At 44.4% G+C, this 23,093-nt stretch overlaps 4 protein-coding genes across 8 annotated transcripts in view; 1 reads left to right on the top strand and 3 right to left on the bottom strand.

Moving 5' to 3' along the window:
* The first annotated feature begins 1,528 nt into the window (after positions 1–1,528).
* Positions 1,529–5,062, top strand: ubxn1 (UBX domain protein 1). Of its 4 annotated transcripts, none has more exons than XM_077732267.1 (10): positions 1,529–1,615; positions 2,096–2,160; positions 2,335–2,388; positions 2,452–2,570; positions 3,050–3,131; positions 3,215–3,406; positions 3,474–3,525; positions 3,601–3,732; positions 4,308–4,491; positions 4,560–5,062. In XM_077732267.1, the coding sequence occupies exons 2-10, from the start codon at positions 2,102–2,104 to the stop codon at positions 4,598–4,600; spliced, it is 915 nt and encodes a 304-aa protein (XP_077588393.1). In that variant the 5' UTR covers positions 1,529–1,615; positions 2,096–2,101; the 3' UTR covers positions 4,601–5,062. The 4 variants fall into 4 exon arrangements, with proteins under 4 accessions (XP_077588393.1, XP_077588397.1, XP_077588395.1 ...); XM_077732271.1 differs by having other exon boundaries at positions 1,531–1,615; positions 3,053–3,131; XM_077732269.1 differs by having other exon boundaries at positions 1,609–1,748.
* LOC144207059 (pre-mRNA-processing factor 39) lies at positions 3,728–9,915 on the bottom strand. The gene is made up of 15 exons (XM_077732272.1): positions 9,715–9,915; positions 9,045–9,223; positions 8,833–8,958; positions 8,614–8,732; positions 8,028–8,195; positions 7,771–7,951; positions 7,593–7,697; positions 7,287–7,404; positions 7,068–7,231; positions 6,876–7,002; positions 6,523–6,794; positions 6,186–6,370; positions 6,026–6,100; positions 5,582–5,741; positions 3,728–5,512 (listed from the first exon to the last, which is right to left on the bottom strand). Exons 1-15 carry the CDS (start codon positions 9,737–9,739, stop codon positions 5,441–5,443), a joined length of 2,076 nt encoding a protein of 691 aa, XP_077588398.1. The 5' UTR covers positions 9,740–9,915; the 3' UTR covers positions 3,728–5,440.
* A 364-nt stretch (positions 9,916–10,279) lies between these two features.
* On the bottom strand, positions 10,280–18,413 carry ganabb (glucosidase II alpha subunit b). 2 transcript variants are annotated; one of them, XM_077732639.1, is made up of 25 exons: positions 18,251–18,413; positions 17,197–17,298; positions 17,002–17,110; positions 16,679–16,806; positions 16,371–16,550; positions 16,131–16,196; positions 15,201–15,243; positions 15,054–15,129; positions 14,867–14,963; positions 14,591–14,771; positions 14,346–14,499; positions 14,039–14,274; positions 13,825–13,951; positions 13,656–13,735; positions 13,326–13,466; positions 13,145–13,241; positions 12,974–13,075; positions 12,607–12,850; positions 12,453–12,517; positions 12,275–12,351; positions 12,120–12,194; positions 11,935–12,048; positions 11,758–11,867; positions 11,430–11,530; positions 10,280–11,326 (listed from the first exon to the last, which is right to left on the bottom strand). In XM_077732639.1, exons 1-25 carry the CDS (start codon positions 18,268–18,270, stop codon positions 11,217–11,219), a joined length of 2,835 nt encoding a protein of 944 aa, XP_077588765.1. In that variant the 5' UTR covers positions 18,271–18,413; the 3' UTR covers positions 10,280–11,216. The 2 variants fall into 2 exon arrangements, with proteins under 2 accessions (XP_077588765.1, XP_077588766.1); XM_077732640.1 differs by lacking the exon at positions 16,131–16,196.
* A 219-nt stretch (positions 18,414–18,632) lies between these two features.
* ints5 (integrator complex subunit 5) overlaps positions 18,633–23,093 on the bottom strand; it is a 4,956-nt gene continuing 495 nt past the window's right edge. The window contains exons 2-4 of the mRNA XM_077732638.1: positions 22,729–22,981; positions 20,104–22,095; positions 18,633–19,754 (exon numbers count right to left, since the gene is read on the bottom strand). Coding sequence (XP_077588764.1) covers positions 19,047–19,754; positions 20,104–22,095; positions 22,729–22,981 — 2,953 coding nt within the window. The 3' untranslated portion in view covers positions 18,633–19,046. The remainder of the gene's footprint in view (positions 19,755–20,103; positions 22,096–22,728; positions 22,982–23,093) is intronic.

Here is a 23,093-nt window from a genome sequence, read left to right as displayed (position 1 = left end):
CTCTTTAATTTGGAATTAATTTGCAATTTCAGAAAATCTGGGATGGACTGTGAATATGGCCATATCATGCTCCACCATCCCAACTAGTTAAACAAACAAATGAACCAAAAAAGAGAGTATTTCTCTTCCAATGTATTTTATTGTCATGATTTTCACACAGTTGTAAATTGCAATAGCTAGGATGCCAAGAGGTGTCCCTCCATAGATAACAGCAGGTCCACTGGAAGCCAAATTTTCCCATATGGAGATGCTGTTACATCTGGTGGGACCCAAGAAACAGCACAGCTTCCACACTGAAGTTGGGGTTTGATGTCAAATAAAAAGAACTATACAACAATAAACATTTTGTCAAATGTTAATATTTTGATGATTGAAAACTGAAAACCAAAAAGAGGTATAATGCTGCCATCTTTTGGTCACAATATGCTGACTGAAGAAATTATTGACTGAAATCACAATCCTCAAGTGATAACATCTACTTGTAATAAACCTATATAGTCAAATAGAAAAACATTAAACCCCCTCCCTGCCCCCCTTGAGATTAAATTTTTACCTTTATGACACCAATAAAACGAGGGTCACTCACCAGGAGGATGAAAGACAAATATCTATGATGGGAGTCAAGACACTAATACATATATAAATATTACCATCAGAAATTGTGGAATCCATCTGAACACTCGAACAATATTTCTTATGACTTGTGAACCTTGACCTTTAGCCATATCCCCGCGTACCTATATATAAAAATAAAAAAACAAGGTCATAAACTTATTCAAGATTGCGCACTCAGCCATTTCTTTTACCCTGTAGTTTTATAACACACAAGTATTACTCTTCTAATTCTACTCACCACCCAAAGATTATTGATTACATACCTCCTATTACTTACAAAACATTAAATTTATTATTTCTTCGCTTCTCCTTTTGAATTTAGGACACAGCTTCTTCCTGAATAGAGAAAAAAGATGGTTAATATAGGGCAAAAAAGTTAAGCATTTTATTGGTCAATGAGAACATTGCATATGAAATTGATGTAAATGCACAAAATGGCTCATGGTTATGAAGAAAATTAATGTGTATAAACATGTTTTTTTTAAAGAAAGTACTTACACGAGAACAAGTAGAAATCTTGTCGGAGAGTTGTTCTGAAGAAATGTGACCGGAAAATGCTTGATCCCTCCCTAGACTGCTCCTTAAGAAAGCAAGGTGGGAAAGATATTAATCATTACAATTACTGTAAATATGTAACAGACCCACCTTGTCCATAAAGCTCAGAAAGCAAATGTCATTGTGTTTCTGCACCAACAAAAATGCACCATATAAGAAACAGAAAGAAAAGGACAGCAGACCATTTGCGTTCATAATAATAAATAACTGAAAAACGAAAATATTAGTACTAAGTATTAAGTACAATGGCCAGTGCTAAAGCAGATACAGTATGGTATTGCATTTTCTTTATACTTTAGTCACACTTATTTCAGTTGGCCTTTAGATGCGTATTTATACGAGTTGAGGGTGATATAACACAACTAAATAGAATTTATAATCTCTATTGACCGATTTGGTCCTTTCTGACCATCCGCGTTTCCCGTAGTGTGGCGACGGAGAAGACGTGAGTAATCAACTACTTTATTTCTCGTTCCGACAGGGAAGTTAAAACATCTTCGGTGCTGGGATATTCTCCATAATTAACAAGGATTATAAAGTGTAATACATTGGTGAATGTCGTGTTTATCTGAGCTGAGGTATTCTCGCCATTTGTATTTCATTCCAAGGTAGACATGAAGGCTAATGTTAGCTCGGGCTCTTTGACTGTTAGCACCACCGATGCTAATTTGAGCCTCATTTATTGTTTTGTGATGCATCTAAACTCGGCCAGACAGCTATAAGCGGCGAATTTAACGGCAACTTTGGTGAGGTTTATCTCACCGGTCGCAAAGTTGCTTTTAAACAGATTTCCCAAGCCGAGTTCAAGTTGAGTCTCGTCTAGCCAATGAGTTCATGTCGTCACTTCCGACAACGTGACCCCATAAACGTACCTCTATTATAAATAAGTGTTTACTTTGTTTGTTTTGTTTTTGTTTTTTTTTAGCTGACAATGGCAGACCTAACCACACTTGAAAGCCTTTTGGAAATGGGCTTTGACCGGAATAGAGCGTAAGTGACAACATATTTTATTTGTACAAATTTCTGGTGAATTTTGTAAATGCGAAAGATGCCTTTCAACTCTATCTCAAGCATAAATCTATTCCACGTGAAAGATTCTTAGAAATCGAGCACAACAAAGGAAGAAGAATGAAAAAATGCTTACATAGTTGTTCCTTTTTGCAGGGAAAGGGCCGTGGCCAGCACCGGGAATCAGGGAATCGAACAAGCCATGGACTGGTGAGTCGGCAAAAGGTGTCCTAAAAGAAAGGAATTTGAGAAGATAACCCATTTTTATCTTAGGTTAATGGAGCACGAGAACGACCCAGACATTGACGAACCGTACAAGCCTCCCGCTTTGGCGGAAACGGACGACGACCAGGCCGGCACGCAAGATTCCACGTCGGGAGATTTGGCAGAAGGTATGTGACACGTTAAACATGTATACACGTTTAATTCCTTGAAGGCCCGAGATGTCCAATTGAATGGCAAAATGATTGGACAGCTAGTGTGGATTTAATTATAGCTTGGAAATGTAAATACTGGCAAAAAAACGCTGTAAAAAATGTCAAATTGGCATCTCATGATAAAAAATGCAGTTAGAAAGTGGCTCTTATCGAGTTATTTATATATGTTATTTTTACATAACGAAAAATAGTCATTTTTTTCTATGAAGGGTTAAAACAACTAACATTTTGCATGTATATTTTATTTTAACAGCTACATTTGCATAGGTAACACTATAAAAAGTTGCTGTTATTGTATTTTAACAGCTACATTTGCATAGGCAACACTGTAAAAAGTAGCTCATATTGTATTTTAACAGCCACGTTTGCATAGGCAACACTGTAAAAAGTTGCTCTATTTTTGTCTGGCATGGCCTTCTTTTTCATTGGCTGTGTAGCAAGCGGAGAAGTCAGCCAGTACGGAGATGCCGAGAAAAAGTTTATGACGGAAGAGGAGAAACAACAGCAGGTCAAAAGGTCAGCATAAGAGGTTTCTAGGAAAACTTGAGACGCTACCACCAAATATCATTCATTTGTTACCTACTTCTCGTCCGAGGCAGGCTGGAGGAGTTGATGCGGCTGAAGCAGGCCGAGAGGAGAGAGCGGGAACGTGCCGAGGAGCTGGAGAAGGAGAAACAACGGAGGAAGCACGGCCAAGAGCTGCAGCAGATCCGCAGCAAGATACAAGACGACGACATGAAGAAGCTGTCTGAGCTGCGGAAGAGAGAGAAGATGGAAGATAAAATGGCCAGGTTGGTTGGATAGGTCGCCGTCATTCCCTCACAAAACCACATCTGACCTTGGTTTATCCCCCACTAGGCAAAGGGTGAAAGAAAAAATAGCCCGAGACCGGGAGGAGAGAGCCAAAAAGGTAGTTGACACAATATTTTCAGTCAAAAAAAGACATCATTTTGAACTTGATTTTTTGTCTTACCTTGTTTTGAAGTTTGGGGGCGGAGGAAGTTCAAGCACCAGTACTACTACTACTACCACCACTCCAGTCCAGCCCAGCCCGGCGTCACCCACCGCTCAGGGCCCGCCCCCCACTAAGAAAGAATATGACGAGTCCAGGATACAGGTCATACATGTATTTTTTTCACACCATAACATCCACCAACAAAAAACAAGACCCAAGCACACCAAATAGTCACATGTAAAAAAAAAAACTACTACTAACAATAAGGCACCGTTTTCAAAATCCACCATTTTTCTGAATGATTTCACCCCCCAAAACGACATATAACACATTTCAGCTCGGGCACACTCCAAATTTACATATGCTAAAGCACATGTGTCAAAGTGACGGCCCGGGGGCCATATCTGGCCCACCGCATCATTTTGTGTGGCCCGACAAAGTAAAGTACGAGTGCCGACTTTCTGTTTTAGGATCAAATTAAAATGAAGAGTATAGATGTATATTATATTTCCAGCTGTTCCCCCTTGTGAATCAATAATTGTCATTTTTTAATCATTTTTTTCTGTTTTTAGTTCAAAAATCATTTTGTAAAATCTAAAAATATATATATAAAAAGCTAAAATAAACAGTTTTAGATCTATAAAAAATGAATAATCGGGGCTTTTAATCCAGTTATAAAAAAAATCTGAATATTATATCGACATGTAGCTGGCTTAAGACAAGGTGTCTTCTAACAGGTCCGCCTGTTGGACGGCTCCACCCTGACGGCAGTGTTCAAGGCCCAGGAGCCCCTAGCGGCGGTCCGCGTCTACGTGCAGGTTAACGGCAACATGCCCGAGGGTCAAGACTTCACGCTGCTTTCTCCTTACCCCCGTCACGACTACACCGATCTGGATATGGAAAAGCCTCTGAAAGAGCTAGGTGCAAAACACCCGTGCCACATCATGTCTGCCACACCCACTTCTAACCAACCCATTTCTCCCGCTTAGGCTTGGTGCCTTCAGCTGTGCTGGTTGTCATCAAAAAGTGAGCGCCATCTTGTTCTGAGAGCCTACCTCACCACCGCCACTACACCTACTTGAGAAACGGACTGAACCGGAACCCGCGGCTTTTTTGTGTCAATCTCGTCAAGACGGTTTTAGCGGTCTGACGAAGGAGGGCAAAGTTTCCGTCACGGGCGACCCAAATGGTTGTTTGTTTCACTGGATATGTTTTGGAATGCAGTGACTAAAGATGTACATAGTGATTCTATAACTGACATCTGTATCTTAAAGGTCAACGTGGAACACAATTCTACATTTTTAAGGATTCTTGCATTGTAAACTATCTTCGCTTAAGTAAAAAAAAGGGCCTTAAATTGAGTTGACATTTTACTGATTTTGTGAGATTCTACTTTGCCAGTTTTTATAAGTGGGAATATACTGACGATGATGTCTACACAATTAGTTGACTTCAAGAATTGACTTGAAATAAAGCTGGCTTGGAGAATTCATCTGGCTGTTAATATTTTCCCATAGACACAAAATGGTGGACATTTCACTATATTTTTAAAACTACAAAATACAGAGACGCTCAGACACTATAAGCACACTCTGTACATAAGAGAACAAACCGTGGTATGATATTCCCTGCAATAAACGGCAGTAAAACAACAACAAAAAATGACGGCTATATACAAAAAAAATAGTTCCGCATAAAACGGAAGTGTGTGTGTGTGTATAAATGTGTGTGTGCCTGACCCCTTGACCTCTGGTCTTCAGTGATGAAAGTCTGGAGGCAGGATGGAAAGAAAATGTCTCTTTCCAATCTTGGAGGAAATTCCCGCTTTAGTCTTTTTTAGTTTCAGTCTTCGTCTTTTTTCATTACAGTTTTAGCTTTGGGGATAGTATCCCTGGCTGTAGTTCCAAGTATTTTGGTAGCCATAACTGCCATACTGTTGTTGCTGCCAGGAGGAGGCGCAAATTAGTACAAACCTAGTGCAAATCCTATGGAGTCCTTTTTTTTCCCATACCTGATACCAGTTGTCGTAGCTGCCCGATTGGGCGCTTGTGTCAGCGTTCATCTCCGGAGGAGGTGGCGCGGCCACCTGAGCATCGTCGGCCGCCACTTCTGCCGAAGTGACGTCCGATGACCCATCGTCACCCTTGTTGGACTTCTTTGAATCTTTGTCTCTGTAATGCCATGACGCAATTTATCAGTGCAAAGGTTGAATACCGGGAGTCTTCCAGTTAAAAAATGGAACATTTAGGGCATTTGATTGAGTCCTTAAAAAAAGTATATATAAAGATATCTAAAATGTTGAAATGGAGTTTGATATTAATGCGGCCTGTGAACCAACCAGAGTTTCATACCCTTGTTTTAATGTATTTGGGTTCATCCTAAGATGTCAAACACAAAGCACACTAACATTGAAGTCATTTTTTTTTAATCCCCCATCTTGTGTTTCCGTCCTTACCCATCTTCCGCTTCTCTTTTTGTTCCACGCATCTCTGCGAGCAGCTTCTGATGTTCATCGTAGACGGAAAGCACGCTAGGCAGGAAATAGGATTCAGAGGGGCCGTCGTGGTTAAAAAGGACAAAAGTTTGTTTTTGTGTACGACTGAGGAGGGACTAACTTCTTGATGGAGTCACTGTACTCTTCCACAAACTGCAGGCCGCGCTGTGAGAAGAGGATTTTGGTGTGCGGCGCCAGGGACGCCGCCAGGGCTTGCGTCACACACCTTTGAACTGACTCCGCAGAGGCGCATGTGTCGGCGGAAAGTTCCAACTCCAGCAAGTTCAAGTGGAGCTTGTCGTTATCCTGCCATAGAGACAGTAACCGTTAGCTTAGCGGGTTAGCGTTGCTTTCAAAATGTGAAAATTGAGGCCAAATTGGACTGAAGTCTGCCTAAAAAGCCACTTTTTGGGTCATTTAATGAGGTATTTGCTAGTTTTGGTCTCTGGCGCACTCACTGGACTCCTCTCCAGTGCTTCCCTTAGAACCCTTCGAGCTCTTTCGGGATTTCTGCCCAGCTTGAGCAGCAAGCGAGCCAGTTTGATGGAGTAGAAGGCATGCAAAGTGGGCTTTTCTTCCGACTGGGTCACGGCCTCCCGCAGTAGCGCTTCCGACTGCTCCAGTTGCCCCGCCCTCCTCTCCAAAGCGGCCCGGCGGAGGCGGACCACCACCAAACCCGGCATCTTTTCCTCCAGGGCCGCCAGCACTCGGCGAGCAGCGTCGAGGTCCCCTGCCGGACGACATACGGCGGCGGAGTGAGAACCAAAGCGCAAAATGACGGGTCTAAAAATTCCAATGGCTTTCCTCCGACCATGTCTTTCCTCAAAGTTAGCCCTCTGTATGTGGATGTTAGGTGAGGACGGCAGATGGATTTCACAAGCACGCCGGTAGACCGCCCGAACCTCGTCCACGCCGTCAGTCTCCAGGTAGCGAACGTACTGAGGTGATATCGAACAGGGACTTTAATCTTTTGGCTCTGGAAGGGTCCCATTTTTCCTCTTACCCTGGTCCAGAACTCCTCGTAGAGAGCACATGCGATCAGACAGCGTTCGAAAAGAACGCGGACCCTGTGGTCGTCCCGGGCCACCGTGGCGTCCTCCGTTTCTGGCAGAGTCGGGGCTGTCGCTTCCGTTTCTTCGTTGGATTCTGGTTCGGCTTGGTTGGAGTCTACGCAGAAATTGGATGTTATGGAATTCAGGTTTAGTTGGGTGGAGGGAATCACCTTTTTCCTGGTTTTTGGTGTCTTGGTTCAATTGGGCCACCTCCCAGTCCAGATAGGCGTGCCAGCCACGCAGCTGGAGTTGATCCAGCGGCTTCACGTGGAAATAAGGTCGTTTGATCTGTAGATTAATCATGAATTTGTAAGTTGCAGGCTTAGAAAAAGGCCACTTATGATCCGGAAAATATGCTGCTATATATTTGGAGAAGCCAAAAGTTAAAGAAACAATTGACTGTATTTTCTCGCATATAAGCCTCATCCGTGTATAAGCAGTACTATGAAATACTCTGTATTATTACAATGACTCACATTTTCTTCAAAGTTCCACCTCTTGCGGACTTCAAGTTCATTCTGCTGGTAAATTTCATCCCTGCGGCTAAAAACGTCTTCTCGAATCCTCTGCATCAGCTCCTCCTAAAAGAAAAAAAATGGATGACATTTCTCATGAGTGTTCATATGGACAAGCGATCCGGTCCAAACTGCTCACAGAGTCGGTGCCCTCGGGTGTGGTGGGCTCTTCCTCGCCCGGGGGTCTCTCTTCCCCCTTGTCCTTGGCCTGTTCTGTGCGCTCCACCTTCCGACTCTCGTGGCAAGAAGCCCTCACCTCCTCGTATTCTTCAAGGGAAAGCGCTTCTTTGGGCGGGTTGCCGTTCAGGTGGTTTTTGAACCTACGGTGCAGTGATTTAAAAAAAAAATCAAAATGACTTATTTGTCCAAAGAAGGGGATGGCCCATCTGATCTGACTTTTCGTAATGGGCGTTGTAATGCTGCGTGGGAATGCGGAGGACTCTATCCAGCACCCCTGTGACGTTCCTCAAGTTGCCTTGCTCCTTCTCCCACTCCGCGTACAAATCCCACAGTCGGTCCGAGTGGAAGTCCAGACCGGCTGCTGTCACGGCATCCTCAAAAACACTGAAAATTGAGGATAAATCAATGTGTAAGAAACAAAAGCTAACAGATTTTCATCTGATAACAACTTATGTAGCGCTATCAGAAAGATGGTCATCTACCAAAAAAAAAATCCATACTGTCTCATATTAGTGTTAAACATCATAACCACTTGTTATGTATTACTCTGTTAGTAGATGGGAAATTAGAACCAATAAACATGTTTTTCCATTATAATATCCTGTTTTTTTTTCAAGGGGTGGGAACAAATTAATTTGTATTTAGTTCATTTCTATGGGAAACGTTGATTTGAGATACGAGTAAATGGACATTTGGGCTCGTATCTCAAGGTATTACTGTATTCTCTGCATTTTAGTCACCCCTTATGGCTACTATATAAAAAATAAAAAAAACAGTACAATCTTTTTGAACATCTACTTACCTGCGAATGCGCTTTGGTGACTCTGGCAGGTTCATGTCAAGTGTACCCAACAGTAAATTGATATAGTGAATCCACAGATCAACACTCAGAGGTATCGACTGGAGACCCTGAACACACAACTAACAAAGTGCACTCTTATCAAAACACTAAAATACATTGATACTGCAATATTACAGTATTCCACATAGGATCATTTGTTTTTTTCTTCATTTTCCATACCTCAGCTGCTTTGTTGTTATTACCAGCACGACGCTCCAGATCAGCAATTTTCTTCCAATAACCATAACAGAGTGGGTAGCGGTTGAGGAAAGCCATCAGTGATCTCTGTGATGCTCCCATGTGGCCCTGAAAAAAAGTAACGCACAATTAAGTCCATGTGCTCTACTCCACTAGAGCAAAATACATGTTCTGCTTTTAATTAAAATTTTCACCTCTTGCTCACAGTATTGCAACAGGTCGGTCCAACTTGTGAAGTCTTGCGGGTTGTCATGGGCAACATTCCATAGACGCTCAAAGTCGGCAGGGAGATCGCCACCCTCGTCCTCGGTGGATGGAAGGAGTGAAGCAGCGTCTGGCTTTTCATCTGACATGTCCTCGCTAATTTCCATAGCTATGAAATAACACGATCATTTTAAAACACAGTAGTCTGACAATATTTTATGCTTTATGAGGAACCTGCACATATGTAGGGTTAGCAATTCTCAAACTTCTCATAGCATTGTCCCTGATAAAATACGCTATTTGGACATATTTATTACAAGTATTTTAAGATTTCCCTATGACCAATAGATTCATGTGCAAATGTGTGGGGAAAGACAGCACTGTCCCATTAGAAAGTATTAATAAGAGTATTTAAGATCACTTTGGGTAACTTAGATTTAACTGAGAAACTTAGAAAACTTGCTCTCTTATGCATTTGAATGAAAGTTAGCCTAGCTTGTGGGGGAGTCACGGTCGATCTCAAACCCAGCGCTTACGCTCATCTTTTGCACATATCTGCTCAATCACCACTCGAAACACCGTCAATACGATGCGCAAAATCATTCCTAACTTATTTAGCATTGCTCAAAGAATGTGAAAGCTTTGCGAGTTCACCATTACCGTTCATGTCGCCTTCAGCCGCCATGTTAGCAAAACTCCTTGCGTCACTTGCATGCGACGCCTCGGCGTGTTAGTATCATTTAAATGTCTAGAAGTAAAAAACAAACACCAAAGTGCATGTCATCACAATGTGCAATACTACTGTATTTTAAAGGATTAAAGCCCAACCAAAAAGTATTTACAGCTTCCCCCACAGATGATACGATGAATATAATGTATTTTTTGAAGTATGAAAGCCCCGCCCTCGCCCAACCCATTGACTAATTAATGCATGTTATTATGTAAACAATGTATTTTTCTTTTAAGTATTAAAGTCCAACCAAAAAGCATTTACAGCCCCTCCACACAAACATATACTGACTAATGCACGTTATTATGAAAAATATATAGATTTTTTATGTGTCCTTTTTTAATAGGCGTGGCCGGGGTCAGAGTCCAATATTTAAAAATAAAACTGAATTACCCATATTTAACCAATGGGCTTAAGGTTGGAGTATCAATTTGCTTTCAGATCCAAACTAATCTAATTTAATGTAATACTAAAAGGTAAAACAATAAACCCAAATACTTTCACATTTGGTCATTTTTATTTTCAATTGGTCACATGTTCTTTTAAAGTATATCTGACAACTTAAACAGCTAGTCTGCTTCTTCACTTCCATTTTGACTGCATTAAGTTGAACAACCCACCCAGGGGAAGAAAAAAAACAACAAAAATTGCATCAACATTTACAATCATAAAAAAACAATTACTACAAAAGCTGATAAACACACTTGAGCAGAGCAGGACAAAACCAATCTCCCACTGACCTTTTACTTTTGTGAATTACAGCAAACATTGGGGTTGCCTTTCTAAGATCAAATCAGAAAACAAAGAGTTCAACCTTTTCCAGTTCCGTACATTTAAGATAATTGAGACCCATAAAAACTGGATTCAAATGGATGTTTGATTCAAAATGGAAATAAAAACAACTCTATAGGTTGTCCGAAGTGCATTTAAAAATGACAGAAAACAATGGGAATACAAACGTGCGGAGAAAAAAAAATAATCAACAAAGATCAGTGGTTTAGTAGCCTCAAAGATTTCTATTGCCAAGAAGCAGTTTTGTTCAAAAAATATTACACACTATATTTTTCAATCATCAATTTGTAAACAAGCTAAGAATGCCAATTATAAACAAAGGAACAGGATGATTATGCTTTCTTCATTTCCCAAAATCTAAAGGATACTTGGTGAAGAATAATTCGAGTCTGAGAAAATTTGCGTTTGCTATGACAATTATAGCCAAAGTTGGAGCACAGTAGATGTATTACTTGTTAATATTTAGATACCGTTAGTATACATTAGAGGGGCACGAGAGCGAGCTTAGTGCGAGTGCAGGCGCTTGACATAACGGATGTTTGGATGTCTTGCATTTTTTTTGTCCAAGTTTACTCTGTGGGCTAATTTCTCTTCTTTTCAGTCACTTGTTCCTACCGCTCCTACTCTGCTGTTTTCACATTTACTGTAGTATGACAGTCCAGTCAGTGCCCGCGTTCATGCCGGGTTTGCGGAGCGTCAAGACGGACGTGGAGGCATCAAAGTCAAACTCCAGCTGGTTTGTCTGACCGTCTACACAAAAAAAAGCAAATTAGTAATGTAAGCAACACTGTAGCAAAATAAAACAAAAATATATGATGTAAATATTGTCTGAAAACAGATAAGTGTGGCTAACCAGCTGTCCTGAGGGTAGCCTTTGTGGGCTTACGAGCTCCCAGTATGACCACACGTTCAATGGTGGATTGAGTTAAGAAGTGAGCTTCTGGGGAAAGGTTCCTGTGGGAGAAGAGCATTTTTATTCAAATGAATTCAAGTTAACATGATAATTCCCATTACACAGGGAAATGTTATTATTCTTCACCATTCTTGATGACTAATGTGGTGTTTTACCCACACAAAGATTTTTCTAAACTGAAAGCATGACAATATTAACAAAAAACCCAACTATTATTTATAAGAATACTATAAATCTAAATTGGACTGAATAGTTTAGTGACACTCACACAGAGGAGAGTTGGTTGTTGGCAAAAGAAAGCCTCCTATGAATGAACTGGTTATTCCCAAAGTTGAAAGTATGGCCATCATCAATGAAGAGCTCCCCTTCAGCAGTTTTCTGTAAAAAAGAAATGAAAAACGTCTCGTCGTTGCCCTCTGACAGCCTTGTTGATGATTTGACGCACCTGACGGCTAAGGGCCACGAACACAGTGTAGGGGTCGTGTTCCATGCAGCTGGAAGATCTGCGCACTCGAAGTTTTCTGGGAATAATGGAACCACCACGCTGGAAAACTGGGATCTAATAATAAAATAAAAACAAAATTATTGAATTCCACTTTTCAGGTTACACAGTACAATTGTGTGTCTTACAGAGCTGATGGTGACTGGAATGTAAAGGTTTTGGCCACCGTCGTACTTCTGGAAGGTGTGGACATCAAACCACAACTGAGGAGCACACAAGAGTTAGAACATGATTTCAATAAAAATATATATATATATTTTCCAAGTAAATTATTTTGCTGTACCTCATCTTTTCCCGGCAGGTAAGCAGTCACACCAGTGGCCCCCTCCTCAGTGACAGGGTGCACCAGCAAATCTCTACCTGCAGAAGAGCAAGAATGCATTAACTTTAATGACCTTTTGTTGATCAACAGCGTTGATATCGACCAAAATTAAATGATCTCTTTTGCCATTTTATCTTACCAATCAAAAACTCATCTTCCATAGCAAAAGTAGCAGGATCTTGAGGATATTCCACCCAGAGCGGTCTAAAACAAACACAAAAAAAAGAATACATCCATATGGCGATCATAAAAATTTCCTTAGATGCCTTCAAAGTAAAATTATGAATGCTCACCTCATGACAGGATGCCCCGTACGATAGGTGTGGTAAAACTGCTGGTACCAGTAAGGCAGCAGGCTGTATCGTTGGCGCACAGCTTCTCGGATGAGCGCCGTGTTCTCCGGCCCAAATAGCCAGGGCTCCCGACGGGGTGTGTCCAAGTGGGCGTGGGCCCGAAAGAAGGGCTGGTAAGCTCCGGTTTGGTACCAACGCACCAGCAGCTCTGAGCTGGGAGACTTGAAGAAGCCCCCGACATCAGCTGGAAGACAAGATAGTGGTGCGAAAGGTCATCACACAATTTGAGGAAGATTGGTCAAGTGGCATAAATGTTCCAAAAACTAAAAGAGAGTTTCATCACATTTCAAAAACTGTTAGTACGTACCACCGCAAAAAGAGATTCCCACCAGGCCCAGACTCAGACACATGGGAATGGAAATTTGGAGGTGGCCCCACTCTGCTGCATTATCGCCGGTCCACACCGCACCTTAAGAAGCAAAAACACCGTCAAAACACTGAGTCATGCACCGAGTCACATTCAGACCCAAAGACTCACCATAGCGCTGCGATCCGGCAAAGAACCCCCTGGTCAAGACGAAAGGTCTTTCCACCCCACCGGATCTCTGAACCAGGCCCTCCGCCGTGGCCATTTGCTGCGACAAACACGGCCAATAAGAAAACTAATCCAACACAGATGACCTATAAGACCACGCCCACAAGTCCAAGACTGCACTGACCACATAAAAGGCATAAAGGTTGTGCAGGTCACGGTGCTCCCAGTCCCCATGCTTTGCGTCCTTGTGCATGGTGATCTCTGGCCCATTGAACACTGATGGTTCGTTCATGTCGTTCCACGTGTACAAGTTTTCCATCGTTCCCTGGGTAGCAAAAGTATTTCAGAAAAGGCGGTTGCCATCATCGAAAAGTAGGGTCACCCCTATTATAACTACTTTCTATGAACAGTGAATTATCCTACAGGAAAAATCATCTTTAAACTGCTTAAAGCTAAACCCAGTGAAACAAAGAATGAATTGATGCACTTGGCTTTGGGCAGCCATGAAAGTCACCTCATACTGGTCGAAGGCAAACATACTGGCCCACCAATCTCTCATGTCTGGATGGCTGAAGTCTGGGTAACCGGCACTGCCTGGAACAAATAAAAATGCAACAAAATGAAGCAAGAGGTGGTTTTCTAACAAACTTTTTGTGTATCATTAGCTCATTAGTGTTGCTTACCTGGCCAACACCAGCCCTCATAATCACTGCCATCTTTGGTCTTTGTGTAGAAGCCACGTGACTTGATTTCATTATGGATCTTGTAGTTGCTGTCCACTTTGATATGAGGATCCACAATGGTTACCATCTAGAAATGTATATTCAACATTTAAAAAAAGTAATTATAAATTGGTTTTCTAGTGGTTTTTTTGGGCAGAAAACCATTTTTGTCTACCTTGCGCTTCTTATCCATGAGTCCCTGAAGCATTTCTTTGGGCGTGGGAAACTTGCTGAAATCCCAGGTAAAGTATCGTTTCCCATCCGTATGCTCAATATCCAGCCAGATGAAATCGTAGGGAATGTCGTGCTCGTCAAAGCCCGCGTCCACCGCTTGGACGTCTTCTTGATCGTTGTAGTTCCAGCGGCACTGGTGGTAGGCCAGTGCGGCCATTGGAGGAAAGGCCTGGGTACCTGAAGCAAAAACCATGATTCAGCGATTATTAGAAACGGACATAAGTGATCGCCCCGTGTCGTTTTCCTACCAGTTAAGGAGGCGTATTGCGAAAAGACATCTTTTGGCGTGGGGCCCAGCATAATGAAGATGTCAATGATGCCGCTTTCGGAGAACCAACGCACGTCGGTCTGCGGTGTCTCGCTGGATCCCTGCACGTAATCTAGCATTTTCCCAAACACGGTCTGAAAAAAGCAAAAAAATAATTAAAAAATGTCTACTATGTGCAACAGAGAAGCCCAAACATTGGTCGAAAAAGATGGACGATACACAAACCTTGCCTGAAGTGTTGGAGCTAATGTCTACCCACGTTTCGGCCGCATTCAGCCAGAAAATTCCAGTGGTCCGCTGGGCATTGTGGGCCAGCATTACGGGTACAGAGCCATAAAGTGCCATGGGATTATGGAGCTCGTATTGGAACACATCCAGATTATAGAGGCGATATGGATCTCCATTCCTGAGAAGAGGACACGACAAGTGTGTGTATTAGCATAGCTAAAAAACAGCTTTTGACCCAACTATGTATTCCAATTCATTTGGTTTGCCGCTTACTCTGTGGTCTTCAGTCGGAGGGAGTCTGCGTGTTCTGGGATGCCGTAAACATGCTCCACTCCAGGCAATGAAAAGTCTAGGCCGACGGAAGTTGGACCTGTGGGAAGCCACAATTGTGTATTAAACGATACAGCAGAAAAAATGAGCTGAAAGGGATCAAAAATACAAAACTGATGATATGAATTACCATTTGGCTTGCTGTCTGAGAAGGATTTAAACATTTCATCCCACATGCCGTCTTCATCTTTCTCCTCCAATATAGCCTATAATGCAAGATAAGATGTTTACATTTTTTTTTAACCCTGTTTAATGACTCAATGGAACGGAGTATGACCTCATCTTCCTGATCCGAGTCCTCGGCGTCCGGGTCTGCCTGTCTGCTCCATGTCAAAACAGCAAAAGAGATGCAATTTTAGAGCTATAATCCAGCTTTGAGTGTACAAAGAGCAAATCAACTTGGAGTAAAGGGTCACACAGAGGTTTGGCAACTAGAACCATCGTCAAGGACAACGAGCGCTACAAGAAAACCTAAAAAAATAAATGACAGGCAAAACGCAACCCCACCCCCTTCATTTGTTGATATCTCATTTAGGGAAATGGGGGGAAAAAGTACAATTTAGCTAAAATCCTGCTTCTTGAAACTACTCTTGCCAAGTGGAGTTGCGACCATTCTTTGATGGGCAGCAGCCAGCATGCAAGCAAAAGACTCTTGAACTAATTAGCTATGAAAATAAAATGCAAATGCTACAGGGTGAAAAACCATGGAAGGAAGTACTATTGGTGGATTGGTGGAATAAAAATAAATTTAAAAAAACGTGCATTTTAGCAGTGTGTGCATTCTAGACAAATGCATTTTGCAAAGCCATAGCAAGCAAGATGATTTTTTTTACTATTTTAGAATCATTTTTTTGCTATATTTACTGATTTCAACATGAACTCTAACTTGATTGTAATATCAGCACCTTCATACACATCAACGCTTATAAATTGCAATTGTGAATGAATTAATGACTATTTCCCGGCCCATTTCTCCCAAAGTACAGTGACTAGTTAGTTACTCAACTATGCCCACACCCTGTAATGCATCTATCACAATTTACAGAATTAGTCCATAATTCAAAAAAAAAAAACCGGCAATGTATTTCATATTTGAATTCCAATACTTTCTATCAAACACACGAACAAGCAGACAAATTTGAATTTTTGGTCGGATCTAAAGCATTAGTACAATGAATATTATACACAACATTTTAAAGGTCTTTACCTAGAGAATACACCCTTGACATTATTCCACACACTAGCAACTTTGCTAGCAATTAAATAGAAGAAACTGGGGCGATAAGGAAAAGAGGACAGAACGAGTCAGACAATTCTCAAATGAATACTAATTGTCAAAATTTACCGAGCGAGGATGACTGTGGAACGTAAACATTGTACATAGTACAAGTAAATATAGAAAAAAAAGGCTATATGCGTGTTGGTGTGCATAAGCGTGGTGCCTCACGTGTCCTTGCGGGGCCTCAAGTGCTCAAACGCCAGGAGGCCTCGCGAGTTCAGCGACAGCAACACATGCCGCCCTTCCATGATGTCCAATCGGAAGGGCCGCGCGCTGACAATGACCCTCTGAGACTCCGCCCCCAGAGACAGAACCACTCCGTTTTCATCCTGAGACAAGAGAGAAAGGCTGTGGGAGAAAACAAAAAACAAAAAAAACTGTCATTTTTTAAATATTTTTTTATTTTTCCATTTCTCACTCTCGTCTTCTCTGCGCAGCAGCAATCATATGGGGCACAGTTAATAGAATCCACTTACGGCTCTGTGGGGGGCTCTCGGATGAGCACGTCCGGGACCTCGTAGCGAGGCTTCAATGGCTTCAGCTCATTAATCTTCACCCTCGTTATATTTCCTTGAAGACGGTAAAGCTCCAGCAGCAGACGCACCTTCGACAAACCCCAAGAGTACAAAAACATTGAAATGCTTTGATCGAGATGAGCTCCAGCCCGCGCCCCAATCACATTTCATCTTGCCATCTTTTAGTTCAGTTGCCAAGTGGCTATTAAAAGTTAGCTAACTAAAGCAAGCTAAACTAGCAGCTGTAATATGTTCCATTCTGTCAATATATGGCCAAAAAATACCTTGTTTTTGTCATTCTTGAGCTGCAGAGTGAGTCTTGTGCTAGTTAGCTCCATCGTCTCCAGGAGGGCTCGATAGGGAGACTCACCAGGAGTCAATGCACGTTGACGTCTGTTATTAAGATTCAAAAGAAGGTCAAAACCAAAGTTAACCGGGATGACGAACAAGGGCATCATTGGACTAAGTGAGTTACTCACTTGCAGAAGGCACTCTGGTCACAAGTTTTAAAGTTGGCTCTCTCCACAGCCAGCGTCCCACTGAGACAAATGGAAAGCCAGAATGCAAGGATAGGTGCCATCCTACAAATGAAACACCAAGTGGATTAAACACCAAGTTGAAAGGGTTTTGTCTACATCCCTTAGGCTTAGCCACAAACAATATCTCCCTATATCCCATCCATTCAATGAGCTAGTGTTCTTTTCAGGAATATACCAGAGTTAAAGATAATTTGAGTATTACGTTGGTATTATAGTGTAGTATTTCCCAAAAATAAGCACGCCCTACTTAGTAGCTTGATGGCTAAAATGCAATTCATGTTAGTAGCTATAATTGACTTTTTCTCCCTTGCATGAGCTGTAGAATATTCCGATTCCACGTAAGGTAGTTTAACGACTGCACATGATGTAGTTTTTAGGGGAATTTTAATTTAAATAAAGCATGTTTACTGAAAGCGGACTTTGTCCTTGAAGGTGATAGACTGCCGTAAAAATCGAAATGTACCATCCTAGGACAAATTCTGACTTTGACACACATTTTATTCCATGTAGTCAATTTTAATAGCTCCTCTTAAAGAGAGAATTCATAAATGAAGTCATTTACTCATCTCATTGGACATATAAAATCACGGAAGCATCGATAGGAATAGTACCTAGCCACTAGAGTAGCTAATGCTAGTTATTGCTTCTTCCAACTTTTGTTGAACTGCTAAGGAAACGTCTTTTTTAGACGTTTTAGCAGGCTTTTGTTTGTTTGACTAGCCATAACGTAAAGTTTGAAAAACGGGCAGATGATTTAATAAATCTCTGCTTTCTCATGCTAACTTGTTAGCCGAGCTTCATAGCTAGCAAAGATGCCGGTTGATGGACGGGACACGAAATCAATGGTGGGCTTGTCAAATGGAAGCGATGGCTTATCTCGGGTTAACAGCCAACAGGGCGCACTATTCTCGGCATTGTGCGAGTAAAACCACGGCGGAACACCCGAATATCCATTAATCGTTGTCACAATGATAAGCGAGACCGTTAGTCTTACCTTTCGGTGAAGGTGGCCATCTTGATTCTGACCCCAGCCACCTCCGCTTGTTACGCAGCGGAATAAACACAAAAATGTAGGATTTTTAAACAGCCCGAATATTTCAAACGTAAGCGTGAGTGCGAATATGAAATGGGTAGAAGTAGATGTGGTGGAATTATGTTTTAAAGCCAACTTGCTTTTATTTCATTCAATCATCCATTGTGTCCGGATGAGGCAAGATTAACGTGGACGCGCATGAATCCGATCAGGCACAGACACGTCATCCTCAAAATTCACTGCCATGTTTTTTTTTCTTCACTTAATTTCTGAGTTGTAAGTAGTGAATACGTCAAATTTTCAGACCGACCTAATAGGACACATTTTTATAAAATAATATTCATTTAGCAGAAACAAACAGCACTTTAATAACACATTAAATGAAGTGAGAAGGTCACTAACGCGAGTGCTCTTATCCGCTAACATAACCCGGCTGAGAAAAATGATATCCACATACATGGACATTAATGTGACAAAAAACAAGTTCCAATTAGAGAAGAGTCTTATACCGAGACAAGCAAAAGTTGTGAAAGATCCCGCTTAAACTCAAACTATGAATCTACAAATGACTTATTCCAATGAAATCTAAATGCTGCGTTTACTTGGATTAAGTGCGTTCGAGTCATGTTTCAACCCACTTTTTCCCCTCCAAAAAAAAAAAAAACACTTTTTTTCTTTTTTAGAAAAGTACAAAGATGAAAAATAGTCAAAAAGATCTACAGGCAGCTCCTCTAAGCAAAGTCCCCGAGGTTTCCCCTCAGAGCTGAAACCTCCAACAGAGATGTCCCAGTCTGTCCATATTCTTGTGGAGGACGCTGTGAATGGGCGAGACATAGCGCGCCACGTCGCCGTCCCGGGAGAAATCCCGGTAGAAAATCCCCTTCTGGGGATCAAAGGCAAATTTCTGAGGCATGGGCCCGTTAGCCCTGACGTACTCCCACACGGCCAGGAGGAGGAGCCTGACCTCAAACGGGGCCAGGTGGGAGAAGGCCTCGTGGACGTTGGCTAGCACGGGGGGCAGGAGCTGGCCCTCGCCCATGCAAGACACCAGCACGCAGGAGGCCTGGAGATGCCAGGGCGAGTCGGTGGACGCGGCTTCCCGCGACGCCTCCCAGTGGGCCAAGAGGGTGGCCATCAGGCCCCGGAGCACGGCCGAGCAGTAGCAAAGAGCCGGGCGTCCCGCCGCTACCACCTGGAGCAGCGTGAAGAGTACGGGGTGGGCCTCGAAGCAGCGGCGGATGTGAATGTCCCGTTCCACTGTAGTGCGGGCGTGCTCCTCCGGCGGCCATGACAGTTCGCCATTGGCCACATCCGGGCATACGTTCTCCACCAGCGTGGCGGCCACCACCTTGGCCGCCTCGGCGTTGATGGGCGCCGGTTCGTCGGGGTCGCGAGGGGGACGCGAGCCGTTGAGGCCGGAGGAGCTGCAACATTGGACCACTGCGCTCAGAAATGTCTGGATGTTCTGAGGGGGAGAAAATGGTGGTGATGAGTTTTGTTTTCTGCCGGATAATTAAAAAGTGTGTGAAAGTGGCGGCCCGGGGGCCAAATGTGGCCCGCCGCATCATTTTGTGTGGTCCGGGACTTTCTGTTTTAGGATCAAATTCAAATGAAGAGTAGAGATGTATATTAAATTTCCTGATTATCCCTTTAAATCTATCATTGTCATTTTTTAATCCATTTTTCTGTGTTTATAGTTCAAAAATCATTTTGATCTAAAAAAAAGCTATGTGGATATTGTGTGCGTCACAACAATTATGATCACAAAGTCAAGTCCATAGCAAACAGTAGCAAAAAAAAAAAAGACTACTGACCTGGGTGACCCCCAAAGGGTCCGGCGGAGTCGCAGGGTTCCGCATTTTCAACCCTTTGCCGATAACCCCAGCATGAAACACGGACCACACGCCTCCCGAGAAGTTGACGGTGGTGCCGAAGCGACAGTTGATTTCCAACAAGGAGGACCCCAGGCCGGGGGATCCCGGCTGTGAGGACGCGGGAACGCCCGAGGCGTCGGACACCTGGCCTCCGAAGAGCCCGGCGTTGCCTTTGTGGAGCACGCCCTCCACCAGCTGCTGAAGCACGGCCTTGAGGACCAGGGGCGAGTATGCGGAAAAACGGGATAGCAAGCGGACGGAGCAGCTCACCGCCTCGGCGGCTTCTCCCGCCTCGCCCCCGTCCGCCTCTCCTCGCCTCCTCACGGCCAGGAAGAAGTGCGCCACGGCGGCGCGGGAGAGAGCCAGGAGGTGCGCCGGGGAGCAGGCGGCGGGCAGGGGACTGGCCAACAGCAGCCGCGCCGCCGCGTGGGACACGGACGGGTCGCCGTGGAGAAGCAGCGGGCCGAAATGGTGGAGGTGCGCCGACACCGACGATCCCACCTGGAAGGCCATGGTGGAGTGGGCGTCCCGCGTCCCTCTCCGGTCCTCGTCCCGGCTCTGGATGACCGTGGCCAGGTTCAGCAGCAGGCGCCCCAGGGGCCGGGATCCCGAGGCGTGCGTGTGGATCTGGGCCACGCAGCGGGCCACGGCGGCGGGCACCAGCCCCGCCGTACAGCACGACAGGGTGCGGTGGAGCTGCCAGGCCAGAGCCAGTTCCTCCGGGTTGCGCGCCCGGCCCAGCAGCTGACAGAGGGCCTCGGTGGCCACGCTGGGCCCGCCGTACACGGACAGGAGGCAGAGCAACTGGTGCAGCCACAGGTGGCGCTTCCTCTCCAGCCTCAGCGTCTCGGCGCACAGCTCTCCCACCCGCGTCCGCAGCTCCTCCAGGAACGGCACCACCACCTGGGGCTGGGGCGAGGCCGAGGGGTGGGCGCCGTGTCCGTCCGCCCCGTCCGGACGGTTGTGCACCAACTTGTGGAGGTGCAGGAGCAGCATCTGGAGGAGGCTGTCGCAACCTTCTCTCACTCCCTCGTGAGGAGACGACGTGGGGCCGGAGATGATGACCGAGGCCGGCGTGGCCGTGTCGGCCAGGAAGCGGAGCACCTGGGCGCCGCCCGACGGGCTTTGGCATATGAGGTGGACCGCCAGACCCTGCATGTTGTCCAGTTCTTCCCTGGGGAGGCCCTGCAACAGACCGTGCAACTGGAGCAGGACGGGAGGGCGCAGGAGCTCCACCAGCTCGGCCGACACGGCTCCAAAAAGGTTCGGGGACATGGCGGCCAGCTGAAGGAGAAACGGAACGGCGGACCGGCGCAGTTGAGGGGAGGCCTCCCACGAGGTGGAGGACGAGGATGCCGACGTGGGGGAAGACGGGCTGGAGGGACCCAGGCTCTCCTGGAACATCCTCAGCAGCTCCTTCCGGATGCTGTCCGAGTGGTGCGCCGCCAGATGTCCCAAAATTCCCACCACCGAGCCGATCTTGGGCACCCGGCCGCCTTGCTCGGCGCCGTTGGCCGCCGCCCCCGCCGTTCCTTGGTCCTTGTTGCCGTGGGAGCAGAAATCTTTGAGTCCGCAGGCCAGCACCCGGCTAATGATGGTGCCCGGGAAGGCGGAGCCGATGTGAGCCACCACCCAGTCGAAATGCGGCGAATGCTGAACGGACGTGTCCAACAAGGCGTCCACGCAAGCGTCGGGGCACCAAGCCAACATGGCGGCCAGGCACTGAGAGTAGGCTTCCATGAGGGAGCGCGTGGCGGCGCAGGACATCCAAAGCTGGAGAAGTTCATTGAGGCTGGACGAGTGGGGGGCCACCCGGCGTCCGGCGTGCTTACTGCTCAGCTGGCCCAACAAGTCCACGGCCCAGCTGGATACCAGCGGGGCCCAAGCTCGCGGGTTGAGGCCGATGAACTCTGTGAGGACGCCATGAACCTCCTATGGATAAACAAAAAAAACCTCATTCAGTTTCAGAAAAATACCCAGATGCTAAACACACATTTTAGCATGTTCAACAACAGTATTACCTCATTTAATTAATTAATGTGGATCAAAAACAGGGTCATCCCTATTAAAATAAATAAATATATTCAGTGCTGAGTTTTAGTAGATAGAGTGGCTTCTGGTCACGAGTTTGAGTGTGTATTTTCACATTATTATGAACTAAAAATAAATATATATATTTTTTTATTATTACTTTCCCTTTAGTACCTAGTAGCAAGCAGACAACGAACAATGAACTGAAAAAAATAATTAAAACTTTTCCAACATTTCCGCTAAAATAAAAATTTATTGTAATGAAGCAGTAAAAGTTGAAGCGCGAGGTATTATTGTACTTCGTTTATTGCAGTAAATAGGTTCCAAGACCTTCCACAGTCGGTGATTAACAGCCATATTAGGACAGTGTTTTTATGGTGTCTAATAATATTTTGACTTTTAAAAGCCTCTTTGGTAAGATAAGTTAACTCCCCAAGGTAGACATTAATGTGTGACGTAATGTCCAATTGGACTGGAATAAAGATGGGGATGGAAATGTTGGGCAAGAACACAGAGATCCTCCCTCCTTCCTACCTGAATGATGTCTTCCAAATTTGAACCGATGCCATTATTAGCATCGGCGGCAGTCTCCAGATTGTGCAGGAAGACGGAGACGTGCTCGTCGTAGACGCCCCTCAAGTGCTCCAAAACGGCACCGCGACAGGCCGGGACCGAACGCAGCAGACGCACGGCGCATCGGGCGTGCTCGCGGACGCTGAGCTTGCGTCCTTGGACCGTGTCCACGCCGCTGATGAATGACTTGATCTCCTGAGACAGCTCCTGGCCACTTTTAAGACAAGAAAAAAAGAAATGTCATTTAAAAAAAAATCCATTGCCATGACAACGATGCACCATTCATTCATTGTTTTGAATTCACCTGAATATATACCAGATGGGTT

This window comes from Stigmatopora nigra, chromosome 14, assembly GCF_051989575.1.
Source record: "Stigmatopora nigra isolate UIUO_SnigA chromosome 14, RoL_Snig_1.1, whole genome shotgun sequence".
Classification (NCBI taxonomy): domain Eukaryota; kingdom Metazoa; phylum Chordata; class Actinopteri; order Syngnathiformes; family Syngnathidae; genus Stigmatopora; species Stigmatopora nigra.
This window is presented reverse-complemented; position numbering and strand designations above follow the sequence as displayed.

Excerpts from the sequence above, each read along its gene's own strand:
- ubxn1 (XM_077732267.1), top strand. The coding sequence starts at position 2,102 with ATGGCAGACCTAACCACACTTGAAAGCCTTTTGGAAATGGGCTTTGAC. Across the intron at positions 2,389-2,451 it reads ATCGAACAAGCCATGGACTG|GTTAATGGAGCACGAGAACG; the intron begins GTGAGTCGGCAA and ends TTTTTATCTTAG. Across the intron at positions 3,733-4,307 it reads ATGACGAGTCCAGGATACAG|GTCCGCCTGTTGGACGGCTC; the intron begins GTCATACATGTA and ends GTCTTCTAACAG.
- LOC144207059 (XM_077732272.1), bottom strand. The coding sequence starts at position 9,739 with ATGGCGGCTGAAGGCGACATGAACG. Across the intron at positions 5,742-6,025 it reads AAAAGAGAAGCGGAAGATGG|AGACAAAGATTCAAAGAAGT; the intron begins GTAAGGACGGAA and ends ATGGCATTACAG. Across the intron at positions 5,513-5,581 it reads GCTACGACAACTGGTATCAG|CAACAACAGTATGGCAGTTA; the intron begins GTATGGGAAAAA and ends TCCTCCTGGCAG.
- ganabb (XM_077732639.1), bottom strand. The coding sequence starts at position 18,270 with ATGGCCACCTTCACCGAAAG. Across the intron at positions 16,807-17,001 it reads TCAAGAATGACAAAAACAAG|GTGCGTCTGCTGCTGGAGCT; the intron begins GTATTTTTTGGC and ends GGTTTGTCGAAG. Across the intron at positions 13,242-13,325 it reads ACCTTTATGCCTTTTATGTG|CAAATGGCCACGGCGGAGGG; the intron begins GTCAGTGCAGTC and ends TGTTTGTCGCAG.